Here is a 27,478-nt window from a genome sequence, read left to right as displayed (position 1 = left end):
ATTGATTTTTTTTTTTTTTTTAATTTAGCTATTTATGTAGTAAGCGATATTTTAAGCGTAAGGTCGACCAAGTAAATGTTTGAAGAGAAATATATTTTATTATTTTTATTTTGTGTCTGAATCGTGTAACGCAAGTTCCAATAAATAAATTACACAAAATGTTATTATAGTAAAAAGTTATTATCTATTCGTGTCTAAATGCTCTAACTTGACCTTGAAAAGAACTACAAACCGGTTAAACCCGGTTTTGAACTTTCATAAGGGCCGTAAATAATGAATGTCTTTTGAAAGTTAAAATTGATGGAATATTAATTACAATTACAACAATATGTAATAATTATAATTCTCTCTGAACTCCTCATATGCTGCTCGATCAAATTTTGATCAAACTGATTGGTTGGTACTGCAATGTGTATATATATATATATATATATATATATATATAACATATTCTATGTTTAACAAAATTTAATTATTATTGGGGCCATACGAAGTTGGGTTGGACCGCTTGTTCTATTGTTATATCGGTACTTTTCAATTTTTTTTTTTTTATGGCATTGGTTGGCGTACGAGCATATGGGCCACCTGATGGTAAGTGGTCACCACCGCCCATAGACAAAGGCGCTGTAAGAATTATTAACCATTCCTTACATCACCTATGCGCCCACCAACCTTGGGAACTAAGATGTTATGTCCCTTGTGACTGTGATTACACTGGCTCAATTATTTTATTAATAGTTGTGTTAAATTTGTATTCGATATGATATGTTTTTGACAACTGGCCTTATATATAGAAAGGTTTTGGAATTAGGGTATACTGGATTTATAAATAGGTCGCCCAACTTCGATATTCTGACAGCAGGCTTCCGAATTCAAATGTTTCCGTTATTTCAGACGATGACATTCAATTATAATTTGAATAGATATTTTATTTATTCTGAACATTATTTATTAAACAAAATAAGGATGTACAGCAACAAGGAGTGCAATTGAGATAGTAACAACAGTTACCACGTGCATATATGTAAACTCTATTCCAACCATAACAGGAAAAAATAGATAAGAAATAATAAAAATAGAAAGCGATATAATTGGTCGAGAGCTGGATTAATCTATGATATTCACTATGGATTTGCGAAAAATGGCGTTTTGAACGTCGACGAAAATGTTACCGTAATTTTGTAAGTAAAATTTAAGTGGAAATAAGTAGTTAAGTGCAATGGTATTGGATTATAAATAAAGATATACTAATCGTAAACTCTTAGTAGTGTACAACATAGCTGAGTTATTAACAAATCGCATGAAATAAGTAAATATGAGGTTTGTTTATCTTTTTTCCTACTTCCATTGGAATAGGCTATATGTATGTGTATGTGATGATGTATCATTTATAATCCAAACACAAACGTACAAATCAATATAAAAAATAAGCTAGTGGGTCACCCGATAAACTTCGCATTTATTTAAAAGTTTTTTTAGAAATTTCTAAACCGATGACAGGTTTTGTTTTAATTTATTTCATTGCAAACTGCAAGTCACTCATCTACATTTAGAACATTATTTATATGAAATCTTTAATGTCAAATGAAATATACATTAGTTAGAATTGGAGTGTGTCGATGACAATTTACTTTAATTTCGTTTCCGTTTTACATTTTTTTTCCTATACACTGTTAACCACTCTAGCCGGCCAGTAACTTCTTTCCTCTTTCTAAAATTCATTCTTTTTTAAATTGTTACAATTTAGTAAATTGCAATCAAGAATCCTCTTTAATTTTCTGCACATGAAAATTAAAGGCTGGACCTCTTGAAAATGTGACCGATAACCGGTCTTTTATGTGCAGCTATCGTCCTATAATCACTGGTACAAAAATCGGCTTACGCTATTAATATACCAGATTTTTATGATAATTTTGGTGGAAAGAGGAAAAGTGATTATTGACGTCACAGCGACTTTTGTTTTATTTGATAAATTTCTTTTCCTATGTCATATTTTTTAAAGTGCTACTAAGCCTTGGCTCTACAAAGACGCAATTAACGAAGCGAAACAAAAAAAAAACAAACACTTGAAAACTGACACGGAATTAAATGTCTGTCGAGACGTTATTTTTTTCCGTTCAATTAATAAATGAATTACGACAGCAACATAAACAGCCTATAAATTTTCCACAGCTAGGTTAAGGCCTCCTCTCCCTTTGAGGAGAAGGTTTGGAGCATATTCCACAACGCTGTTCCAATGCAGGTTGGTGGAATACACATGTGGTTTCTTCACGACGCCAAGCACGAGATGAATTATAAACACAAATTCACATGAAAATTCAGTGGTGCTTGCCTGGGCTTGAACCCGAAATCATCGGTTAAGATGCACGCGTTCTAGCCACTGGGCCATCTCGGCTCCTTTATGAATTCCTGAATAAATATTTTCTTATTCTTATTATAATATAACAAAATAATACCTACTAGCTATTTACTGGCTCACTCACTGTCGTACAACTTTTGAGTGCACAATATATAGGTTGGGTTTGATTTATATTTATAATACATCCGGCTCGTGCAAACACAAATCACTGATGGGAATTAGTAGGAAGACAGGAAAGTTTTACGGTATTTATAAATATAGATCGCATATGAATGTTCCTAAAAATAGTTTATTTATTGTGAATGTTTAGTCAAAATTTTTTTTTTATGGCGTTGGTTAGCGGACGAGCATATGGGCCATCTTATGGTAAGTGGTCACCACAGCCCATAGACAAAGGTGCTGTGAGAAATATTAACCATTGCTTACACCACCTATGCGCCACCAACCCTGGGAACCAAGATGTTATGTCCCTTCTGCCTGTGATTACACTAGCTCACTCACCCTTCTAACCGGAACACAACAATACAGAGTACTGTTATTTGGCGGTAGAATATCTAATGAGTGGGTGGTACTTATTTTTTTTTTTTTTTCTTCGCTGGAAAAACTCGTTACGCGTTTCCCCCACGTGGAAGTGGGGGGGTATGTTGGACTCGCCGGTGCCCAAGATGTTAGCGGCATACCGGAATACCCCCAAAAAAACCAGCGGTACCCTCTCCGTCTCATCGGTAGGCGCCACGGGATCGCTTTCGCATACTACCGTGACGCCTTGACGGTCAGCCCACCTATGCGGGCCTCCAATTCCTAGGGGGGATTCCCGGGGTACTGAGAACCCTCCTAGCCCCTGTGGAACCTATTGAGGCGGGGGGAGAAGGTGCGCGTAGCGTTGTTTCCTCCTCCCCGGTCTTCTTCGGCGGATCGAGTCTGCAGCAGCGTCCACCTCCCGCTCCCGTTCCGCTGCCTCCTTCTGCGACATAACGTTTTCGCAGAAGGAGCGCATTTCTGACCAGCACGCCTCGCTACCGAGCATTGCATTGATGACGCTCGGCAGCGAGAGGTCTCCGCCCAAAGACGCCACCAGGGAATGCCTCTGGGGCCGAGTGGGTGGTACCTACCCAGACGGGCTTGCACAAAGCCCTACCACCAAGTAAATAATACTTTCTATATGTTGTTAATAATACTTTCTATATTCGTTTTTTACATCGACCGTAAATAAAAACATTGCTTCCCGACCTCTGTTGCATCACATGAGCATTTACATATAAAGAGTCGAATCTAACTTTTATCACGATATTTGATCATGGATTTTATATTTTCTCTTTTTTTTACACAAACAGCATGTTCCCGAATGCTTAATCAACCTTAAAATTATACAATAGATAATGACTGATTAAATTGAATTCGAAATAGTTCGAATTGATTCTAAAAGCAAATAACCAAATGTACTAGTAGAGGTATTCTGTAAGAAACTGGAAACACCGCAAAACAAGATCTTGAATAATATGTGACATTGACTTTAATAATCATAAAGATTACAAGATACGTATAAAAAATGCCGTATCAACGTAAGAGGGTCGTTAACATTTCATGAGTGAGATAGGAAATGAATTCTTATACATGTCACCGTAAAATTGTACATATATACCGTTAGATGCCGAGATGGCCCAGTGGTTAGAACGCGTGCATCTTAACCGATGATTTCGGGTTCAAACTCAGGCAAGCACCACTGAATTTTCATGTGCTTAATTTGTGTTTATAATTCATATCGTGCTCGGCGGTGAAGGAAAACATCGTGAGGAAACCTGCATGGGTCTAATAATTTCAACGAAATTCTGCCCCATGTGTATTTCATCAACCCGCATCGGTGCAGCGTGGTGGAATATGCTCCAAACCTTATCCTCAGAGGGAGAAGAGGCCTTAGCCCAGCAGTGGGAAATTTACAGGCAGCTTATGTTATGTTATGTTATGTTATGTTATATACCGTTAGATTATAATCTATGTCGCGAGATTGTGAACTGTCGAAAGATTTTGAACCGTAACATAATACTTACAATTTAACGCATTACTTTTTGGTAGATTATAATCTACCGAAGCTTATTAAAGTTAAATTATAAAAACTCTAACCTAACCCAACCAATATATCATAAACAAACGAAATTTTTGAGTTAAATCATCGTTCACAATCTTTCGGCAGTTTACAATCTCGCGAGATAGATTACAATCTAACGGTATATTTAATTATACACTAAAGTGTTTATAACGTAGAGCAAATTCAAATGAACCCATTGGATTATTGGAGTGAGAATTCAATCTAAGTAGACATAATTCGGTGACCCATTTGTGAGTCTAACTATGTGAAATAAAAAATGAAATATCTAACTTCCGCTATTACTCCTAAAACGAAATCTGCGTATCAGCTCGTCACAAAAGTTGGCAAACTTTGATAATTTAAAAATTGTGAATTGTGAGAGATACAGTTTTTCAACAATGTGAAAAATTATCAATGTCCGTTTTATGTTAAGTCGTTTTTAAGAAGTTTATACACAATTTTAAAATAAATTTTCATACCGACATTTTAATATTAAACTTTTCAGTCACTTTGATTGAACGCCTTTAACAATGGTATATGAATTATACGTATATCTTATGGTTGAAAAGTGTCAATCAACAGAAAAGCCATAAAGGCATACGACAATAAAGTATTGACGTGGTCAAATGGTATACAGCTGTTACATAAATCATAACAAAACTGATTTACGAGCATGTCACGTTACGTCGTTTGAAATACAATAATGGCTTAACCTATAAACTCCGCTTAGAGGGTTATTATTTAAATCACAATATAAAGTCAGCGATCGCGAGGTTCTGTGTAAATTGGTCAGGGCGAAATCATCTTCATTATCTTCATATATTGTAGCTATTTTAATTATTCCGAATACGTATTGTAGAATAATTATTTTAATGTTACGTGAAGGTATATCTAGATATAATAGGAAGCTAGAGATTGTTTGGTTGCAGGTCCTTACCTCAGGAACTATTTAAGTACATTTAATAAGAAAGGTCAAACCTATTTTTGACTTTACAACTTCACACGCGAACCATACATCAATGTCATCCTAGGTGCCTACAGCTAGCTAGAATAAGTACCTAATCTTCGTGCATGTGAAACAGGTAGATGGACTCCGATATATTTCATTTATAAAGTGAATTCGTGGTTCCCATTTTTGTACCACGTAGCAAAACAATGAACTGTTGCTTTAGAATTTGAATTTACTATTATTTAAAAAAATAAACACAAAACAAACAACATATAACAATTAAATAGTTATCCTTAGTATTGTTGTGTTTCAGTTAGAAGAGAGTGAACCAATGTTACTAAAAGCACAAGGAGCGTTACATATTGGTTCTCAGGGTTGCCAGCGTATTGGTAATGTTAGGAATGATTCCTTTTTCTTATACAGCTCAGCAGCAGCTGCAATGTATATATGGGAGATATCGACCATTTATCATCAGGTGGCCCAATTTCTAGTCAGCCAAGCTATTTTATACGGTCTCGTTATTCTAGTGACTTAATATAAGGACAAAGATCTCGAGGTTTAGGGTTAAAATCGTGAGGTTTGAACCAAGAATCGATAAAAAGTTATTGGGTTTTTATGTACAAAAATTGTTAGTTACAACATAGTCTGGATGTTGGAAGTGAGTATATTACCGTGGCTCAAAAAGCAAGTAAATCAGCTGATCTGTCGTCTGAACTCTTTCCGGTCGTGTAAGATCTGCTATCCCATAGGATTATTGGAGTGAGAAATAATGAGTTCATCTGTGTTTACGCACACACTTGTGCACTATGATATGTCCAGCATAGTTAGCTCAGTAGTAATCGTAGAAATCGTGGAAAAGAAAGTCGTAGAAATCAGTCAGGACGTATATATTTGAAATAAAATATTATACTGAATAGTTTAATAAATATCAACCATTTTGTCTTACCAGCGTTGGTCAGGTTCGTGTCGCCCCATGGTCCATTCCTCCCCAATATTTCATATAGGATGATGCCAAATGAGTACACGTCCCCTTTCTGTGATCCTCTCGGGTGAGGGTTCGGTTCTCGAAGGAGTTCTGGCGCTCGCCAGAGCATGCGCTTCTCCATGCGTAGCGCGTCCTCAGTGTCTGCACAACCACCTATAAAAAACAAATAATAAACTGTCTGCTCTACATAATTCTAATAAATTTACACAAAAACAAAATCTCATTAATAAAACAAACAAAGAAAATTGAAATGTAATTTATGATGTTTTTTTTATTGCGAAATATATTTCAAAATAAAAAACGGGTAATAACTTTTACTTTAACTAAATTTCACAGCAAAAACTGCTAAGTCGAATCTCAGACAATTAGTGTTCTGTGATCTTAGATGTTGTTGACGTTTTATTAACGAAAACAAACTACAATAATAAATTGAAAACAGTAGCCTTTACATAAATATAGTTTTTTGAATGATTTCAAAAAAAATCTTCTCGCAAAAGAAGCGGCTCTTAAATATCCTACTGCTGAGTTTTCCGAGAGGACTGAACAAGTAAAGATAGCTCGGGTATCTACCAATTTATTCAATTCGACACATGCAGGTTTCCTCACGATGCTTTCCTTTACTACCAATCACAAGAAAGCCCCTAGACGCACAATGATTCTCATAAGCAGGCTAAAAATAAAAAATAAAGTCTTAGAAAGGAAATGCTATCACCGTTGAAAGCGATAATGCAAAACGATCCTTCAGCCAAGGGTTGAAAAATAACTATACATTTATCCGTGTTCCTCGTCTTATAACTTCAGTAGTTTGCGGTAACTTGTGCACGTGGCTGAGACTGGAATAGCTTCTATCATTATAACCTAGATACTGTAATTATTTCCTTGTATAGATAGTCTGATTGCGTATACGTCGAATAAATAATCAGCCTGTAGTTGGCTCACAAGCACAATTCGATCTATTAGTGTCGAAGCTGTCGGTATAAAGTAAACTTGTGTGTAGCCTATTCCAATCAAAGTAGGAATGAAGATAAGCGAAACCTTAAATTTATGTATTCCAAGCTATTTAGTATAACACAGCTATATTGGCTACTAATTATAGTTTATGATTTATTTATTTTTTTCTTATTGCCCTTATTGTACATATTATTTTGGACAATATGGTATCGTTATTTTAAACTCTAAAATGAGAAATAATACAAAGTGCTTATTTTTTCGGTAAGCCTCTCGTCTCAACAGCGCCGCAGCGACAGATTTAAGAAACAAAACTATACGCATATAAAAACATACCACTGACTGCTTAACCACGAAATCTCAGAAATTATCTATAACACCTACAAACTTAAAATTGGCAGGTAGGTTCCTTATAGGGTGTAGACATCCGTTAAGAATTTTTTGCACGAAACTCTTCCCCTAAGGGGGTAAAACGGGGTTTTGAAGTTTGTGTTTTATAAACTTCGCGCAAGTAAAGTCGCAGGTTAAGTTAGTATTATATATATTTGAGGTATGAATGACATCCAATAGACGTGAACATTAACCACATCAAGAGAGTGAAAAATTGTTATCTTTATAAACACAAAACGAAAAATTTGCTAGAAAATACTACAATATAAAGTATAATTATTTATCAAATTCTTGTCTAAATAACCATTACGAGTGTTAAATCAAAGTGTTTTTGATTTTTATACATACACGATTTCATTTTGAACTTTGAACAGGATTTACCCTAACCAAATCAAATACAGCCTCATTTATTTTATGAAGGTATTCTGCTTGCCATTACTATAATAATGTCGTGATACCCAAGAGAGCAATGTAATTGGTGGTCATACAAATATATTATAGATATTATTTTTGTTATTAATGTACAGACTACGTTAACTGTCTCTCTCTTAAGGGTAATATAATAAATAATAAATAAATAAATTTTGGACAACATCACATACATTACTCTGATCCCAATGTAAGTAGTTAAAGCACCTGTGTTATGGAAAATCAGAAGTAACGACGGTACCACAAACACCCAGACCCGAGACGAAATAGAAAACTAATGAACTTTTTCTACATCAACTCGGCCGGGAATCGAACTCGGGACCTCGGAGTGGCGTACCCATGAAAACCGGTGTACACACTACTCGACCACGGAGGTCGTCATATTTATCTTCTCAGTCAAACTTCTTTCACATAGCATAATACGACTAACTTAATAATAAATAAATTGTAGTTTAGTGTTACTATTTTAATTCCTCATTTAATTCCTTATCTTAGGTATATATATTCTGAATCCTTAATTCCAAGACTATGGTCAAGTCAAGTCTTGGAATTTAGGATTATGCTATAACATAAGGCCATTAATATTCAACAACTATACGAAATATGGTTTTACAGAAGAAGTACTCTCTTATTCATTAAAGCTCAAATTATAAATTTTCATAAATTCTGAAATTAACATAATATATAGGTACGTTTAGGTTGCAATTTTAAATCAGCTTTTGGTATTCTTTTTCTGTATAATTTGTTTTATTTTTTTTATTATTATTTACTTTTTCACAAAATTGAAATAACTCAAGAACTTAAAATCTGAAAACGATTGTATTTTTAAACTATTACCAAGCTTTTATTGACATGCTCGATAGGTATATTTTTTCAATAAAATAAAACCAAGCTAAAGGAGCCAAAATTGTTCCACTATTTATGTTTTGGTTTCAAAGTCAGACCAGAAGTCAAAGTCAAAAATTCTTATTATTTTTCACACTTACTTATTGATTGCCAAGAAAAAATCTACCGCTGGTTTCAGGAAGATCCCTGAGAAGAAACGGCGAAAGAAGCTTAGCGGACGTTTTTTTTTTATAATTGTTCAACAAATGCAAAAGTATCAAATTGTGAAACAATTAAAAGTAGGTTTTTAGGTATATTGAAACCATCTGACCTTGAGGTTATTTACATTCTGCCAAAAATAAAAACACTCAGAAACAAAAATAGAGGTGACTACATAATACTAAATAATAATAATAATATAGACGCTTTACTTATAAACAATAAACATACTTTTCAGAGTGTGTAATCCATAATCCGTGATCTGCAACACCCAGCGGCGATCCACCAAGCAGTTGTTAGACGTCAAGTTTCCATGCGAGACGAGGGCTGAATCGTGAAGATAGGTTAGACCTCGAAGCAAATCCGCAACCAGACTCGCCACGAACATATCATCTAAGTGCAGATCTCTGTCAGCGAGTACCGTGGCCAGGGAACCCCGAGAGCAGTAAGCGGTGACGATGCAGGCCACTCCGGTTTCGACACACACTCCTACAAACGGCGTCAAGTTCTCATGTCGCAGTTCCCGCATCTATTAAATTAGATACATTTTAAAATGTTATTTAAGTAATTATATGTATTTTAAAACTGAAACACTAGTTCCCTGCGAAATTAATAGTGCGAGAAACAAAATAATGCCCTTTCATTAGCTCTGTTAGTAAACAATTTTGTAGTCTGCCCGCTTCTCACAACCGAAACTTCTGCTTTTGTAAATATTGGTTTATAATCATAATATAAATAATTGACATAATTTGCTATACTGACACAAGTTCCCTGTGAAATTAAGAGTGCGAGAATCAAAATAATGCACCTTCATTAGCACAGCTAAGAAACTATTATGTGCTCAGCCTACACTATTATTAATTTAATAATAATATAAATATTATATATATATTTAGGCTTTACTGAAATAACGCAAATTTGTACAAAATTTAGGAAGCTTTGAAATTATTTAAAATAAAGAAGAAACCGGAATAAGTGTCTGCCATTAAATTTTTCTACATTATTTCTTATATATTTTAAGATATCATAACGGTACACATGCTGCGATCACGTTTTAAAAGTCAATATTTATGCCTTTCGACTCCTTGTCACGCTCTAAGAAACCCTCGATAGGAATAGTGCACCTCCATTTCCCCAACGGCAGGTGAAGCAGTACACCTGTCATTAATATTGAGTTTGCTTCTATACTGTAAGTCTGCGGAACACTAGCTCTTAGTCTATTACGAGTAAATCGGGGATTTTGTTTCATTTGTTTTCGATTCCATTAAACGTAAATTTCCCTGATTGATTCTTAATTCAAATATTTCTTACTCAATCACGTTTTCCATGTCAAAAGGATTTGTTGGATTAGCCGCCAAGGTCGCGGTATGAAGAAATATCTCAAAGAACCTTAATTCCAATGAAATTTGAATTAACGTTCTTTGAGACTTTGTTTGTGCAGTTTGTGACTATAAAATATACCTATATTCCTCAAAAAAACAATAAAAATCTATTACGTAAGAAATGTTTGTAATTTTAAAAATATATACATATATGATTCAGGTATTCGTCATTATTTATTAAGGTTAATGAGAAGTAACAATAAAAAGTTAAACATCTTAATATAAAAAATAAATATCGTTAATTCCCTTTCTTGGACTCCACAAATTGCAGAGGTAAGTCGTAAATTGTTTGCTGCAATAGGGCGGTTACGAAAATGGAAAAACCTTCTGTCCATAAATATTAAGAAATCCTTAGCCAATGCTCTTCTCTTGCCAATACTTGATTATGCAGATCAATGCTACTTGGATTTAACCGAAACTCAATTTGACAAACTAGAGCGATTGCAAAACATGTGCATAAGATTTATTTTCGGTTTACGAAAATATGATCATGTCTCTTCCTTCCGTCTGCAACTTAAGTGGCTTCCTATAAGACTCCGTCGTAACTTTCACATTCTCCTTCTTCTTTACACTATCCTTTAAAATCCTCTTTCTCCTTCCTATTTAAAAGAGTCTTTCTGTTTTCTCGGCTCAGGCCAAACACATAGCCTTGGTCTCCGTTCATGGAATGACAATCGCCTTAAGTTACCGACCTGTCATTCCAATTATTTTAGCAATTCCTTCACAGCTAAATCTGCCAAGCTTTGGAACTCTCTCCCCTCAGATATTCGCCAGTCAGAATCTATAAACTCCTTTAAAAATCGTTTATTCAATTATTATTTACTTAAAGTTGATGATCTTTAAATTTACAGTGCATTATATGTATGTCTTAAATTCATTTTGTATATATTATAAGTATAGTTATATGTATTTAGTATATTTGTATGTATTTATGCGTATATGTATGTATGTATGTATGTATATATATATGTATGTATGTATGTAGTTAGGTTTTTATAATTGTTTGGATTACCTTCGCTTCTCTTATTATTATTTGCACTACCCATATATTTTGACTTTGCTTCTTTACTACTACGGGTTGTCTGGTAGAGATTGCTTATAGCAATAAGACCGCCCTTGTACACCACTTTCTTTTACCTATATTTGTTATTACTGTTTTTTTTTTCCTGTTTATGTTTGTGTGCAATAAAGTTTTTATCTATCTATCTATCGTTACCAGTATAAATAAAAAATTGTTAAACAATAAGTCAAAGTCAAAAGGAACATGACGGTATGTTTTTATAAAAAAATATTTTACAATTGAGGCTATTAAGCTCTGGAACAACCTTCCTTCAAATATTCGGGAGGCCGATTTGGCCTTCAAATATTCGGGAGGCCAAATCCATGGATATTTTTAAAAAACTTGAAAAATGATCACTTTTTGTCTCAAATGCCTTACCACCAATTTTTTTTGTTTTTTAATTCTTTTCTTGTATTTCTTTCTTTTTTCTCTCCTTCTCTTTATGTTCCTCGAATATTTATACTACTTATCGTTAAATTCGTTCTTATTGTATATAGTGTGTATTTAGATTATATACTTGTAAGGTCAACAAATAAATTATATTATCAATGCATATAGCATTGATAATATAATTTATTTGTTGATATACATAACATAACATAAGCAGCTTGTTAATTTCCCACTAAGGCCTCCTCTCCCTTTGAGGAGAAGTTTTGGAGCATATTCCACAACGCTGCACCAATACGGGTTTCTGGAATACACATGTGGCAGAATTTCGTTGAATTTAGGCGTTCTAACCACTGGGCCTTCTCTTAGGCCATCTCGGCTCTCTCTCTATTTGTTGATATATTATTTGTGTATTATATATTTACATTTATTTATTAGTTATTGTTATAGATTAATGTTATTTTATTCATTATTACACCTCATATTCTATGAGCTATCTTAACCCACACCGTTGGTTGCCTGGAAGAGATCCCTATGTAGTGATAAGATCACCAAAATTGTACGATTCTTTTATTTAGGCTGTATTCATGTTTTATTTATTTATTTAAAGTAAAGTAAAGTAAAGTATGTTTCAAATATCAAAAGTAGTGGATTTAAGAATTTGCATCGAGTTACAACTTATAATTATTGTGGGTAACTTGTTGTTGATAATTTGTTCGCGTTTTCAGCAAAACCAACCAACTAGCTCCGCGACTACTTCGCTTTGTTAATTCGCAATCGTGAATGTCAAGTTAGTGTCAACCAAATCTTTTCTCGTTATATTATTTAGTAAAGAAGAAGATTTTAACGCGTGTTAATAACGCGTGTATTTTGTGTATGACACTTGAGCGCTTTGACCTTGAGAACTCTTTAATAAATTCTAAGTAAAAATCAATCAGACTGGAAAACTTAGTGGTATGTATGAACAATTGTACGTTTTCTTGTGGTATAACTAATGAATTGATGTTTGGTGGTAGAATATCTGATGAGTGAGTATCAGACGGCTAATACAAAGCCCTACCACCGAGTGTGTGTGTATAGTTATTGTATGGTCGTATCTTGTAATCTATACATCTATACTAATATTATAAATGTTAAAGTAACTGTCTGTCGCTCTTTTACTACCAAATTAATTAACCGAATTTGATATTAAATTTTAAATTGAGAGTGAACTGGCAGTAATTATCACGTAAGAAAAACGCGTTGTCCACCTCCAGGCGATCTATCCCTCTCTTTCTCTTTATCTATTTCTATTTTATGTACAATTTCATCAAGTCTTATTTAAACTTAGTTTTTGTTATTGTTTTAAAGTACATGATTTTTTTTTTTTAATTCAATTATCCGATGACTTTGTTAATTAATATCATTGTGTCTGTTATTTTATGCATAACATGTGACATTAACGTAACATTTATATCATATAATTTCCTTTATTAATAAAATGGACTCGTGCGAAGCCGGGGCTCGTCGCTAGTTCTTATGTAGCGTATAAATTAAATTTATTTTTTTGTCATATGGTGAATTTTTATTTTACTTTTCTCTGTGGCTCAAAATAAATTCCTATTACTGCAATGTCGCAACCGCTCGCTTGAATGACCCAGTAAAGCGATTTATTATGCCTGCAAAAGTTTAAAAAAGTGACAGCCTGCAAATTTCTCACTGCTAGTCTTCCCCCACTCCCTTTGAGGGGAAGGTTTTGAGCTAATTTTTCCATTTTCTAAATTTTTTTTACGCGAACGGCTGTTTACTAAGAATTAAAAATGTTCTATAAAGACCAGTTTTAAAAACACAATGAAACGGGGTCTGTATGTAGCTTACTGCAGTTTAATTCTGAGCAGAAGACATATATTTAGTCGCACGCAAGGATAAATTACTTGATCAATTACTTCATCCAGTGTTTAACGACTTGGCACCGACTTTAAACAGTTCCGTGTGACTTAATACTTTATATTAAAACAAACTAAGTTGTTTTCCTCTTTAAGTGGGTTTTCAGTTCTATATAAATATGGTCGTGGTGTTTGGCGACACAAAAAACTTTACTAAAGAACGCTTGCAGCTGTACACTTTATTTCTTAACTTTAAAAGGTCTAAGCCGCCACCTGGTTCACATCAACGAGTATATCTATATCTATGTACATATATGGCTGCAATTACCTAATGGATATATATTTTTTCTTATATTTTTTTAGAAAGCATATATTTACTTATTGGATTTTTCTTTTATGTAATCGATAGGCGGACCGGTCAATGTACCACTTGATGTTAAGTGGTTTCCACCGCTCATAGACATCGGCACCATCAGAAATATGAACCATTCCTTACATTGCCAATACGCCACCAAGCTATGATGTTTTGTACCTTGTGCCTGTAGCTACACTGACTTATGCTACGAATCGTAGCACAACAATACCAAGTATTGCCGTTTGGCAGGATACCTGATGCGTGGCTGGTACCTACCCAGATGGGCTTGCACAAAACTCTTCCACCGAGTGAATTGAGCGTATTATTCAGTATAAAGGCGTATAAGTTGTCCAAAAGACTATCTTGAAACGGTTGTATACGCATTTGTAGAAGATTTTATCCAAAATGAACTGTATCTTCTGGTATAACTTTTACGTATATCGTTTTAGTCGTTTTTTCACGAAAGCGTTACAAAAAAACGTATCCTCAACTATTAGTTGAGAATTACAGTTCATTCAAACAATAGTGTTTGATAATTGTAATTAAATGACTAATTTAAAAACGGAATAAAAATAACGGAACGGCGACTTAACCTAATTCAACTTGAATGTTGTTTTCAATTGCAAATGAAACTGGAATAGTTCCATAATTATAAATGTACAAATTAATGATACGGTTCCCGTGAAGTTTCCGCCAGAGTAAATGGAAGCCCATATTATTAAGAATCTCGTGAGGGATGATTTTGTGTCACACGCATACATGTTTCCTTTGTCTGGTAAGGTCCAGCCATAAACAGCAACATTTTTTTTTCGTTTTACCTGGTGTCTGTAATTACATAAACATCTTGATGGTTAATATTTATCATTGTCAATGTCAAAAAGAAATAATAATTTCACAGAAATAAAATATTTACAAATATTTGTATACTTACTAATGTCACATAGATTTTTTTTATGCAATGATTGAAAATTTATTTGAATATCCTATATATCTTACATTATTCCAAAGACATTAATAATTTACACCATTTATTTTGATCCAAGTTGTCGGACTCTATAATTGGACCAATCTCCATATTTTGGCTCCAATGTTGGTGTATGCGTTATAAAGAGTTTTAGTCTAATGACAGCATTAACTACAAAATATTTTCCTCCAACTCGTAATTTATGACGCCTGTTTATATTCTTATTGATTTTCATTCGAAATATTTAAATAAATTGATTGTATCCGATCTGATAAGCATTGTGTTTTTTGTGATAACAATCGAATATTCGCGAATCGAATATTAAGAGCGGGTAGTCCCGAATAGGTTAGTGTGTCATAAAACATGCTGACAGCTGCTTCATTCAATTTGTCACCGTTGCACGCGGCAGACACTTTCTAACCTATTGGCTCTCAATCTAACTTAATCAACCTAATCGTATTATATTTTTTGTATTTGTACTAAAAATTAAATAATAGTGTACTGAACAATTACAACGAATCTTTATTTTCTAAAATTCCGCCATATATATGTATATATATAACACACACACAAAGAATATAACACACGAATGTTATATTTGTGCGTGTGTTATAAACAGTAATATTTATATTTTTAGAAAGTAATTTAAAAATTATATTGGTACTATTTGTGTTTGTGGATGACCGGGTGTCTCATTATCACGGTTCTAGTTATTGTAGTTATTTTTAATTTTCAGTCTTAAAGCTAAAAATAATTTGTGATTTATTTCTCAGCACTATCAGCACCAGCATTACTGAAATACGGCTCTTAAATCATTATAAGTGGACTTGTTCGAGGAAAGGCGAAAATCCTTTTTGTTATCCGTCGAGGAATTTTTGTTATTCGATCCGTGCAGTGACGGAGTAAGAATACAATTCACTGCCCCTCTCTCTCCCATGGGTGTCGTAAGAGGCGACTAAGGGACATCTGAGCGACCATCTGCTCATCTGGTGGTAGGATGTCAATCATCCGCCTGGCTTGTTACCACCGTACGCATGGTGAAACACTCGTGAAGTGGCTGCTTGCAGCCGCGTTTCGAGATCAGCCGGCGTACAGCCAGTGCCCGAGCGCGCATTGTCGCGATAAGTGTTGGTCCGGTGGATGTTGCTGTTGAACCAATGCTGGAGGAAAGTATATTGACCCGCCGGTCAGGGAGACCCGTAGAAACGGTTGTTCCGCTGGCCGCCCGTGGCAGAGTACAGGGGCCCAAGCGTTCCTAACCAGCTCGCGAGGCTGCCCCACCAGGCCACGCATAATCCCGGTGTGGACCGTCGTGCCGGTTGGTGACCGGACGGTGGGGTCCCGGCGGCCACTACCGGGAGGGTTCGGGGGCCCTTCCGCCCGGCGGGTCGGTTTATTTTCTCTTCTGGCAACTTATTGGGGAAACACAGCTCCACACTTTGACCGTCCTTATCGTGGCAACGCATCGCTCGCTTCACGTCTCTTCCTCTTTTTTCCCCCTATCCATGACAGTGCATAAAAGAAATGACGGTCGTACAGCGGTGCACACCCCCACCATTCCCACGCTGTTTGAGGTTGAGTTCGTTAACATCCGTGGACTCCACGCTAACCTCAATGCTGTCCACCACCATCTCGAGACAGCACGGCCAGCAATGTTGTTTCTGACGGAGACTCAAATACTCCGTCCTGTCGATACCAGCTACCTTAATTATCCCGGCTACATGCTTGAAGAATCCTTCAAAGCGAAAGCCGGAGTATGCTTGTTCGTCAGGACGGATGTTTGTTGTCACCGTCTGCGCTGCTTGGAGGACCCTTCCTTCTCCCTGTTAGTGGTACGTGTGGACTTGGTTCGTCAGAGTCGGGTCTACGTGTGCCTCTACAGATCCCACAATGGTGACTTGGAGACAAGCCGACTATTTGACCATCTTAGTCGGGTGGCAGATGCTGCGCAAGAGCAGTTTCCTAACGCGGAACTGGTGTTTTTGGGGGACTTTAACGCTCACCATGAATCATGGTTGAAGTCCTCCAAAACTGACCATGCGGGAAGGACTGCCCATGCTTTCGCTCTCACGCATGACTTGACCCAGTTGGTTGATCAGCCCACCAGGATCCCAGACATTGACGGGCAAGCGCCTTCCCTACTGGACCTTCTGCTGACTAGCCACCCGGTGGAATATCAGGTTGAGGTTCGGGCTCCACTTGGTTCTTCGGATCACTGCCTGATATCTACCAAAGTGCCACAGGCCAAGCTGCCGCCACCAACGGTAAGCAAACGTCGCATTTGGCACTATAAGTCGGCAGATTGGGACGGTTTGCGCGATTACTATGCGTCAGTCCCTTGGAAGGAGCGTTGCTTCAGTGAGAATGACCCGACAGCTAGCGCCGCTGCTATTGCTGGTGAGATCCTGTTGGGGATGGAATACTACATTCCTAACTCAGACCTCGCCAGTAAGGGTACGCGTAACCGTTGGTTCACTCGCGAATGTGCCGATGCTGTGTCTTCTAAGCAGGCGGCATATCGCGCGTGGATCAATGGCTGCGTTAGTGGGGCATCTAACATTGACTCACTGAAAGCAACCTACAATAAAACTTCCAAGTCTTGTAGGAAGGCATACACAAGAGCGGATGCACAGCGCATTGCGCGGTTTGGCCATGACCTTATTTCACATCCTAGAGGCTCCCGTAGCTTCTGGCGTCTGACCAAATCTGTGCAAAGCAATTTCTGTCAACCTTCGCTGCCACCGCTCAGGTATCCGGACGGATCGCTAGCTCACAGTCCGCAGGAGAAAGCTGATCTTCTGGCAAAACTCTTTGCGGATAATTCCGTAATCAATGATTGTAGTGCGCTGCCACCAACAATTCCTTCATGTGGCTACATGATGCCTTACATCAAAATCAGGCAACGTGATGTACGTGCAGAGCTACAATCACTTGATGTGCGGAAAGCTAGCGGTCCCGATGGAATACCAGCCATAGTGCTGATGAAGTGTGCAGCGGAGCTGTCTCCTGTGTTAACGCGCCTGTTCCAGCTGTCTCTTTCTACAGGATGTGTGCCGGATTCTTGGAGAGAAGCTAATGTGCAAGCGGTTCCCAAAAAAGGGGATCGATCTGACCCGGCAAATTATCGGCCAATAGCTATCACCTCAATTCTTTGTAAGGTGATGGAACGGATCTTAAACAACCATCTGATCCATTACCTAGAAGATCACTGTCTAATTAATGATCGTCAGTACGGGTTTCGACCAAAACGGTCCTCAGGTGATCTTCTAGCGTACGTAACACACCTCTGGGGTGAAGCTATCGATAAGCGTGGAGAGTCGTTGGCCGTCAGCCTCGATATCTCCAAGGCTTTCGACAGAGTCTGGCACAGAAGTCTTCTCTCCAAGCTGCCGGCATACGGTCTGCCGGTACAGCTCTGCACCTGGATTGCTAGCTTCCTACACAAGCGCAGCCTTCGCGTTCTAGTTGATGGTTGCGCTTCAAAATCCCATGTAGTGAATGCTGGAGTCCCCCAGGGGTCTGTGATATCCCCCACGCTCTTTCTTCTGCATATCAATGATATGCTCTCTCTCGGGAACATACATTGCTATGCAGATGACAGTACAGTGCACGGGGGATACCACGGACGCGCAGCGGCTGGACGGGCGGAAACTGAGGAGAGACGGAGGGATCTTGTTGTTGAGCTCGATAGGACGTTAGGACTCATCGCCAAATGGGGCTCTGACAATCTTGTTGAGTTTAACGCCAAGAAAACACAGGTGTGCGCTCTCACAGCGAAAAAGTCACCATTTTCCCCTCCTCCTTCCCTCTGTGGCACCACGCTGGAGATACATAGCAAAGTCGCCATACTGGGAATCGACGTTCGGTGCGACCTCAATCCAAAGGATCACATCGAGGCTGTTATTAAAACAGCCTCACGTAAACTCGGAGTCCTGAACAAGGTGCGGCGTTTTTTCACGCCTGCTCAACTGCTCCTGCTGTATAAAACACAGGTACGGTCCTGCGTTGAATATTGCTCGCACCTCTGGGATGGCTCCGCTAAGTACCTACTGGAGGCTTTGGATCGGTTGCAGCGACGTGCGGTTCGCATTATTGGCGATGTAAAGGTCACCAACACCCTCGAGCCTTTACAATTGCGTCGAGAGATAGCGGCACTCAGCGCTTTCTATCGAATGTGTCACGGCGAGTGCTCAGAGGAACTATTCTCCCTTATTCCTGCTTCCCCTTTCCTTCACAAGTCCACGCGTGCTGGTTCTCGATGTCACCGCCTAACTGTGACATCAATTCCATCGCGTACCAAGAAATTTGGCAACTCTTTTCTTTGTCGCACTTCCAAAACATGGAATTCTTTACCAGCGCACGTATTCCCCTCCTCTTATGACCTGGGTTCCTTCAAGCGAGGCGTGAAGAGGCATCTTGCGGGCCGGCAAGGCGGGGGCGGCTAGAGCAGATCACCTTTCCCAACTGCACTAGCCGTCGTCGCGTTTGGACTCTACTACCACTTACCATCAGGTGGAGCAGAGTCATTTGCCCTCCCGGGCAATAAAAAAAAAAAAAAAAATACATACTAATTGAGTTCGAAGAACTTAAATAAATATTAATTAGAGAAAAAGACAATCTTGGGCACGCTTTAATAGTTTTAAATACTTTTAGCTTTGAATAAAATACTAATGCTGATGGAATTCATTTAAATAGAACTGATTGAATAAATGAAAATTACGTACTAGTCGTTTAAAATTAAGGTAAGAATATTTCATTTTTAAATAATTATTCGTTTCTTTTTTTATTCATGATTAAGGTCGTACGTGTAAGTGTCTGACTAGAGCAGACCATTGGTGTAAAGTTCACAAGCTGGGTAGAGTTACAAAGGTAACACAAAACGGGGTAGGATTGAGTTGGATTAACTTCATTCCTATATCGTCCGCCGATCGAAATGATGGTCCCTGGCTAATGATGTTGCAAAAAAAACAGGCGCTTCGATCAGAAGTGCAATAGCATATAATCCAAGAATATTAGAGACAATATCGACGAAAACAGCGTTTCTTCGACAATGATGTACTGTACCAGTGGTACTCGACGAGTTACACCACATATTAAAGTTTTCAGAAAATTCTGCAAAAAATATGTCCCTTCCAGATCCTAGACTATGCCCATTACGATCAGTTAAGACGTGATGACGTAACAAACGTAACAGGTACTTTGGCATTTCAAATATTAAGTCCTATTTTATATATAGAGGAAAAACTGACAAAGGCTATTATATATTTAATATAACAATAAAAGATATTAAATTAAGATCAAAGCTTCAAACGATGACTTTTTATTGTTTTTAAAGAGAGATTTTAATTATTTTTTTTTTAGAGACTATCTCTAAAAAATCCTCTCTTTCCATTTATGATATAAATGTATTGAAGTTTATTAATATTTCAATATTAATACCTATTAAAAATGTTCATATTATTTATCAGTATTAAAGCTTTTAAATGTACACATTATTAATTCTACGAAAACTATTATGATGTGTATTTTTATTTCAAATAAAATGATTTAAATGCAATAAAACCGGCCAAGTGCGAGTCGGACTCGCGCACGAAGGGTTCCGTACCATTATCTATAGAAACGAGCAAAAAAAAATCACTTTTGTCGTACCTCTTTGATTATTTGTTTTATTTTCATTAATTTATTTGTTTTTAAAGTGAATTTATAACTGAATATTCTTTGAATATTTCAAACGTGTACCGTTATTAATCTCAAGAAAAAACGAGCAAAAAAATCTGGTCTGTTCTATGGGAGGCACCTTTAATATTTATTTTTTTATATATTGGTTATTACAGCGGCAACAGAAATACATTACCTTTGAAAATATTAACTATTACGGTTTATGAGATACACCCTGTTGACAAACGGACAGACAGTCGGATGGACAGCGGAGTCTTAGTAATAGGGTCCCGTTTTACTCTTCGGAAACGGAACCCTAACAACAACTCCACGTGATGATCATAACGTTAATTATATGATGTTACAAACATTTCTAATTAAGACAGATTAAATATCCCAGATGGTGATCTTGTAAAGTGATACTAAACAACACAACAGTAGGTTGAGTCAAATAAACTCACGGGCTCTTTTAAACGAAAATAATTTATTATTCATGTTTTCTTTATTTATTTTATTTGAAAAAACGAAGGCTCTCTTTTGTCTCGTAATTAATTCTATTTTTAAAGTTTGCTTTCTTCTTCCAATAAACCAACGCCATATAATAAATAAATTATAATTAATAAATTGGTAATTTCAGTTTCTACTGAAAATTGAAATTATTTTAGGAAGTTACTGCCAGTGTAACAAGGGAAATAACATCTTTGATCCCAAGGTTGGGTACGCATTAACGATGTAAGGAATGGTTAATATTTATACGGCGCCAAAGTTTTTGGGTAGTGGTACAATTATTCTAAAAGTGATAATATAACATGATTGCTTTTCAAAAAAGTTCTACTTTAAAATGCATCAACCTATATAAGCTTCTAAGGGATATAAGAACTGTAAAAGAATATTTCGTTTAAAATCGTGTGAATTCAACTAGAAACAACGTTAAAAATACTGCGCTGAATTTTTTTTTATACTGTTTAATATGAGTGCTGTCATAATAATAAATATATTCAAATCAATATATACTTATACTAACAGTGTAATAATCATACATCATTATACATGTCAACAGTCAACATTCAACGCACTTAACTTAAAGATTTAAAAATTCAGAATTACCTATCAGAGAGTGTTTTGCCATATAGACTATAATGATATTTAAAGGGGTCGCCGGCGAAACTACTCGTTTATTCAACAGATTTTTAGGAATTTCGAAACCTACGACATATTTTGTTTTGATTTTATTTCATTGTAAACTGATGACGTCTGTTCGCACGTTTTTTTATACAGCCATAGCGCCGCTCTCTACCCGGCCAGTGACTATTTTCTGCTCTCTAAAATTAATTATTTGTTAAATCGTAAATATTGAGTAAATTGCAATCAAGAATCCTCTTTAATTTTATTTTATTGAGCTCATCAAACTAAGGCTTTAACCAATCTCCTACGTGCAGCTATCGTCTTATGATATAGGGACAAAACTCGGCTTACGCTGTTAATATATAAGATAGTCGACAGACATGTCTAAATGACTCGTATCCCGTATACAAAGAGGCGCCGACGTCATAGGTAATATAAGGCTTATATATTTATGATATTATTCACAACAACAAAAAAATAGGTGAATAATGCCGAAGTTAAATTTTCGAACAAAATAATCCACACTGAAATTAAAAACGTAGTAAAATAACATTTGCAAAATTAGTTCAATAATCTGTAAAAATGGCTACGTACAGCGCGAGCGTTGGACGTACCCGCTCACCCGCTCCCCGCACAGTCCCCTTTAACCTCAGCCGGCATTACTTTATGTTAATAAATTGTTAGTGAATAATTCGGAACGGCAACGTTTGAACTATTTTGGACGTAATTTATTGACCCGATGGTATTTATGTAACAATATCTCCGATAAGGTTATCGGTTGTAAATCAATGAAATAAAAAAAATGTCTTGTGGCTAAGTTAATGAATGTATTTGATTGATTTTTTTTTTGTTTGGTCTTAACCTGCCGTATATTAATAGCGTTTAATGCGTTGACGTCACAGGCACATTGTGTATATTTGGTTATCAAAAAGTGAGACACAGGGTGATTTCTTGCAGAACGGCAATTCGATTTAAATTAACATTTCAATTTATAAAAAAAAAAGTATTTATTTCTAAAATTAAATAAACATAAATATGTAATAATATTTTCTTAAGGCGTCGCGTCGTAGGTCCAAATGTAAATTTTCGTAGAAGGTGGCGTATTTGAAGTTGCAAACAAGATTTTTCTTTTAATATATTTATTTACAAACCTCTCGAGAGTTGTTTTTATTTTTTAAACGAAGTAATTAATTTATTACAAAACTCGATGCAATATGTGTTACAAATATTATAAAATATGTTATTTTTCCTAGAAAATCTTCCTAGATCGTCGTCCGTCGTATGTATGACCCCGTTAATTTGTTTACTGTCCACGACTTCTATGCATATGTTTCATCAGTATCAACAGTTAAAAAGTTTTCATAGTTTGTTTTGTTTTTATAGTTTGCTAAGTCTTATATAAATATATCCACCAACCGCAGTGTATCCGCAGTGTATCCAAGTAACCTAATATGAGTTGTGGCTCATGACCAGGAATGGTATAGGTGGTGGAAGGGCTTTGTCCAAGACCTTTGAGTAGGTATTCATCAATTTCTTATTGTGTTTCGGTTTGAAGGATGTAATCAGTGTAACTACAGGCACAAGGGAGATAACGTCTTAATTCCCAAAATTTTCAAGTTCACATTGGCGATGTAGATAATTGGTAATATTTCTTGCAGTGACATTGTTCATGGGCGGTGATGACCACTCACCGCCGGCTGGTATATATGCCCAAATTTGGCTAATAATGAAAGTAGTCTTCTAACCGATAAAGTTATTCTATTGCGATGATTTATAAACACAATTTAAACTTCTGCCGAAGTTTCATTACATACAAATATATAATGATTTTATTTGTTTATTCATTAATATCATTTTTTATATTTCAGCAATGGCACTCTAAAAACACGGGAAAATTTTCCTCGCTTCAGACAAGAGCTTGTATCAATAAAAACATTCTAAAAGTACTAGCTATTAACCCCTACTGAGTCGAAGTATAATGGAAGTTTTCTCAAGAAATATTTTTAAACAAATACTACAATTTTGCCGCCAGCATTTTACTTAGCGGTAGGGCTTTAAGCAAGCCCTTCTGAGTAGTTACTTCTCACTCAGATAATCTACGACCAGCAATGGTATTGTTGTGTTCCGGTTCGGTGAGTGAGCCAACTAAAGAATGGTTAAATAAAAAATTCAGTGTCTATATATATGGGCGATGGTGACCACATCAGGAGGACCATTTGCTTGTCCTGTACCATAAAATATATATTTATAATTTATTATACATATGTTAGATCAGGCTCACCTTAACCGAGTACTACACATAAAAAATCGGCTACGTAGACATTCATCGCACGTGTGGGCTAAATAATTGCGTCATCTTTCTTAGAGATCTCTTAACCCACGAATACCCTTTAACTTACCGGCGTGAGTTAAATTACTGGTGTGCATTAACAAATATACTTAATTATTTTCTCAAATTTTTAATTGTATTTACTTTGCAGTCTTTATCCTTGCATTAGTATATTCGTACATAATATTATATAAGTTGATTCTTACATAATCAACTTATATAATATCATAGGCAGGCACCACTGATTTTTCATGTGCTTAATTTGTGTTTATAATTCATCTCGTGCTCGGCGGTGAAGGAAAACATCGTGAGGAAACCTGCATGTGTCTAATTTCAACGAAATTCTGCCACATGTGTATTCCGCCAACCCGCATTGGAGCAGCGTGGTGGAATATGCTCCAAACCGTCTCCTCAAAGGAGAGGAGGCCTTTATCCCAGCAGTGGAACATTTACGGGCTGCTAATGCTAATGCTAATGATTCTTACATAGTATTATATATCTTCAAAAAGAGACGTTTTTATGTGCAGCTATCGTTCCATAATCACTGGGACAAAAATCGGCTTACGCTATTAATATATGAGATAACTGAAGTCAATTTAACCAACAAATCGTATGTAGTCTTATACTTGCCGGTTCTAAATATAACAATAATAGCGCGTCCGAAATAGTCTGTGTAAGCTCTATTACCGGTATAACTGACGAGTGGATAGTGCTTATTCAGATGCACTTGCAGAAAACTGTAACTCCAGCAAAATGTGCTGTTCTGTAAGAACTCACTTCGTTTGTCATTCATGAAATATTGAATATGGTTTCAGGATGATACGCAATATGCGTGTATCCTGAAACCTGATTGGTGAGAAACCTTGATAGTTTATTTTTATAATTTAATAAATTATGGTATTGTTATCTAATATTTGACGGACGTGATCTGGTCTGAGTTTCTCATTAGTAATTAATAGCTTTACCAATTCAGCCGAAGACGACGATAGCTAGACGAAGGCCTCTCCCAAAGATCACCACAACAGCCGAATATCTTGCCGCGAGCCTTACCAGATCGTCTATAGCTTTAGTGACCAACTAAGTCTTACTAACCATTATTTTCAATATCCCATATCAGTTCTGCTCCTTTCAAAATAGCTATACTGTTAAAGTATATGTCGGCGGAAAATCACATAGTTAAGAAAACCACGTGCCCGAAAGTAATTATTTTAATAATTGAAAACTGTTTGATTATTAAATTAATAATATTTTGTGAATTTTAAGATGTTAAATTAGTCTGAAATATTTTACCGTCCATAAATAGTTGTTATATTGAGTGAATAATGCCCCCACCTAATTTTGTTATAAAAGGCCGAACGCTTGCCGGTATCGGGAAGCTTGTTCGAGCCGTCGGAGCGACCAGACCTTCTCAGTTTGGAATAAATCAGAAGAATATTTCCTGAGTTTAATTTCACACCTTCGAGGATGGATAGAAATCCAAACCCGGACATTCAAACAAACAAGCCGGGACATGCTTCTCCGTCATATACAATTTAAGTTTAGTCTTACTTGTTTAAGTTCCTTCTTAATAGCTCGTGTGACGTCTATGTTTTTCTTCTTGAGGCGTTTGACGGCGACGATGTTACCGCGGTACGTTGCTATAGTCGTATGAGCTCGTTTCTTGTCAACTTCTTGCGGCACGGAATCCTAAATAAAACATATTATATAATTTATCATTAGAGAAGAATTAATATTTACAATATTCTGAAATCATAAAAGACATTTTATTTTATTTCAGATATGATTTAAAATTACGAAACATATTTTTTAATTAGCGCTCTTGATATCCAATACCAAGAAAAGCCGAGATAAAGAATGTAAATTGTTTTGTGTGGGATATATAAGATCATAAAATGAACATATCACATGTTATGACAGATAACTTAAGGTCAAATGTCTTAGAAATCCCTTTAAACGTTTCACGACGAAGTGAAAAATATATTTTTTTTGTCATATTAAAAATAAGTATGCAGGCTGGTAAATTACTTGGCGCTATAAACAATAATGACTAACCGTTTCCACCAATATTGGTCAGTACCTGTAGGTACACTAGGCCACTCACTCTTTACCAGAATACAAAAATACACACTATTCCAATCACAGAAAGAATAAGGAAAAATAAAGTTTGACCTTGAATTTACGCAATATCATTGGTCGAGATTTTAAAAGTCTTATCACTTTTGATTTTTAAATAAAAATATATAAATAGTCGAGTGAAATAGTGTTCTATTATAAATAAAAATACATTAATTAGTTCATAACACGCAAATCTCAGGTCTGTTTATCTTTTCTCCTTCTTCAATTGGAAGATATAAATATTATTGATGATATGTGAGTTTCATAAAACCTTTAGCGTAAACTGTAATTTCAGACTAACGCTACAGATATATCGCGCAGTAACTGAATTTGTCTCGAAAAATAATAGGCTGTAGGTATTACTTTCCGTTCCGTAAACCATCTTTCGTTTCATAAACAAAATTCCTTTCACGCTCGTTTTCTATACTAAGGAGGTAAAATTGTTGTTTGTTTGTACCAATTCAATTTATTTAAAAGCTTTTATTTACCTTGTTAATTTTGTTTGGGTGGAAATTTGCAACTTAATTTTAAAGCATTGAGCTGAAATTTTGTATACGTATTTAGTTTGGATGACAATCTGTGTCGTGATGTGACGTCATTCTAAATTCAAGATATAACATAGGCGGAATAGTTATTTTTTATATACTTCTACAATATGGGTATCAAATGAAAGGGTTCGGAGAATAAATCGAAAAATTAAGTGACGTCACTCTAAATCCAATATGGCGGACTTCTAAAGATGGCGGACTAAGCTTTTTATGCTTTCCTACTATATGAGTATCAAAAGAAAATGCAAAATTTAACCCGAAACTGTTTTTCGTAAGGCAGAAGGAGCTTAAAATAAGTGGCGCATACTTCCAATCACCCAATTCTCGGCGAGGCCGCACCGAGGCCTGAATGGCAAACTATTTAAATTAACTGATAAACGGTCTTGCAACAATGATGCATCTAATTATATGAAATCTCTCAAGCGATAATTTAAAAGTAAAAACTTTGTTAAAAAACCATTAAAAAACTTTTATTTAAATAATTTACTATTAAATTATGA

At 36.0% G+C, this 27,478-nt stretch overlaps 1 protein-coding gene across 1 annotated transcript in view; it reads right to left on the bottom strand.

Moving 5' to 3' along the window:
* Positions 1-27,478, bottom strand: part of LOC125065942 (guanylate cyclase 32E-like) — a 158,524-nt gene that overhangs the window by 24,213 nt on the left and 106,833 nt on the right. Inside the window, exons 12-14 of the mRNA XM_047673802.1 lie at positions 25,864-26,001; positions 9,422-9,719; positions 6,341-6,532 (exon numbers count right to left, since the gene is read on the bottom strand). Coding sequence (XP_047529758.1) covers positions 6,341-6,532; positions 9,422-9,719; positions 25,864-26,001 — 628 coding nt within the window. The remainder of the gene's footprint in view (positions 1-6,340; positions 6,533-9,421; positions 9,720-25,863; positions 26,002-27,478) is intronic.

Source organism: Vanessa atalanta, chromosome 8, assembly GCF_905147765.1.
Source record: "Vanessa atalanta chromosome 8, ilVanAtal1.2, whole genome shotgun sequence".
In the NCBI taxonomy this organism is placed as follows: Eukaryota; Metazoa; Arthropoda; class Insecta; order Lepidoptera; family Nymphalidae; genus Vanessa; species Vanessa atalanta.
The sequence above is the reverse complement of the archived record's forward strand: the minus strand, read 5'-3'. Positions and strand labels throughout refer to the sequence as shown.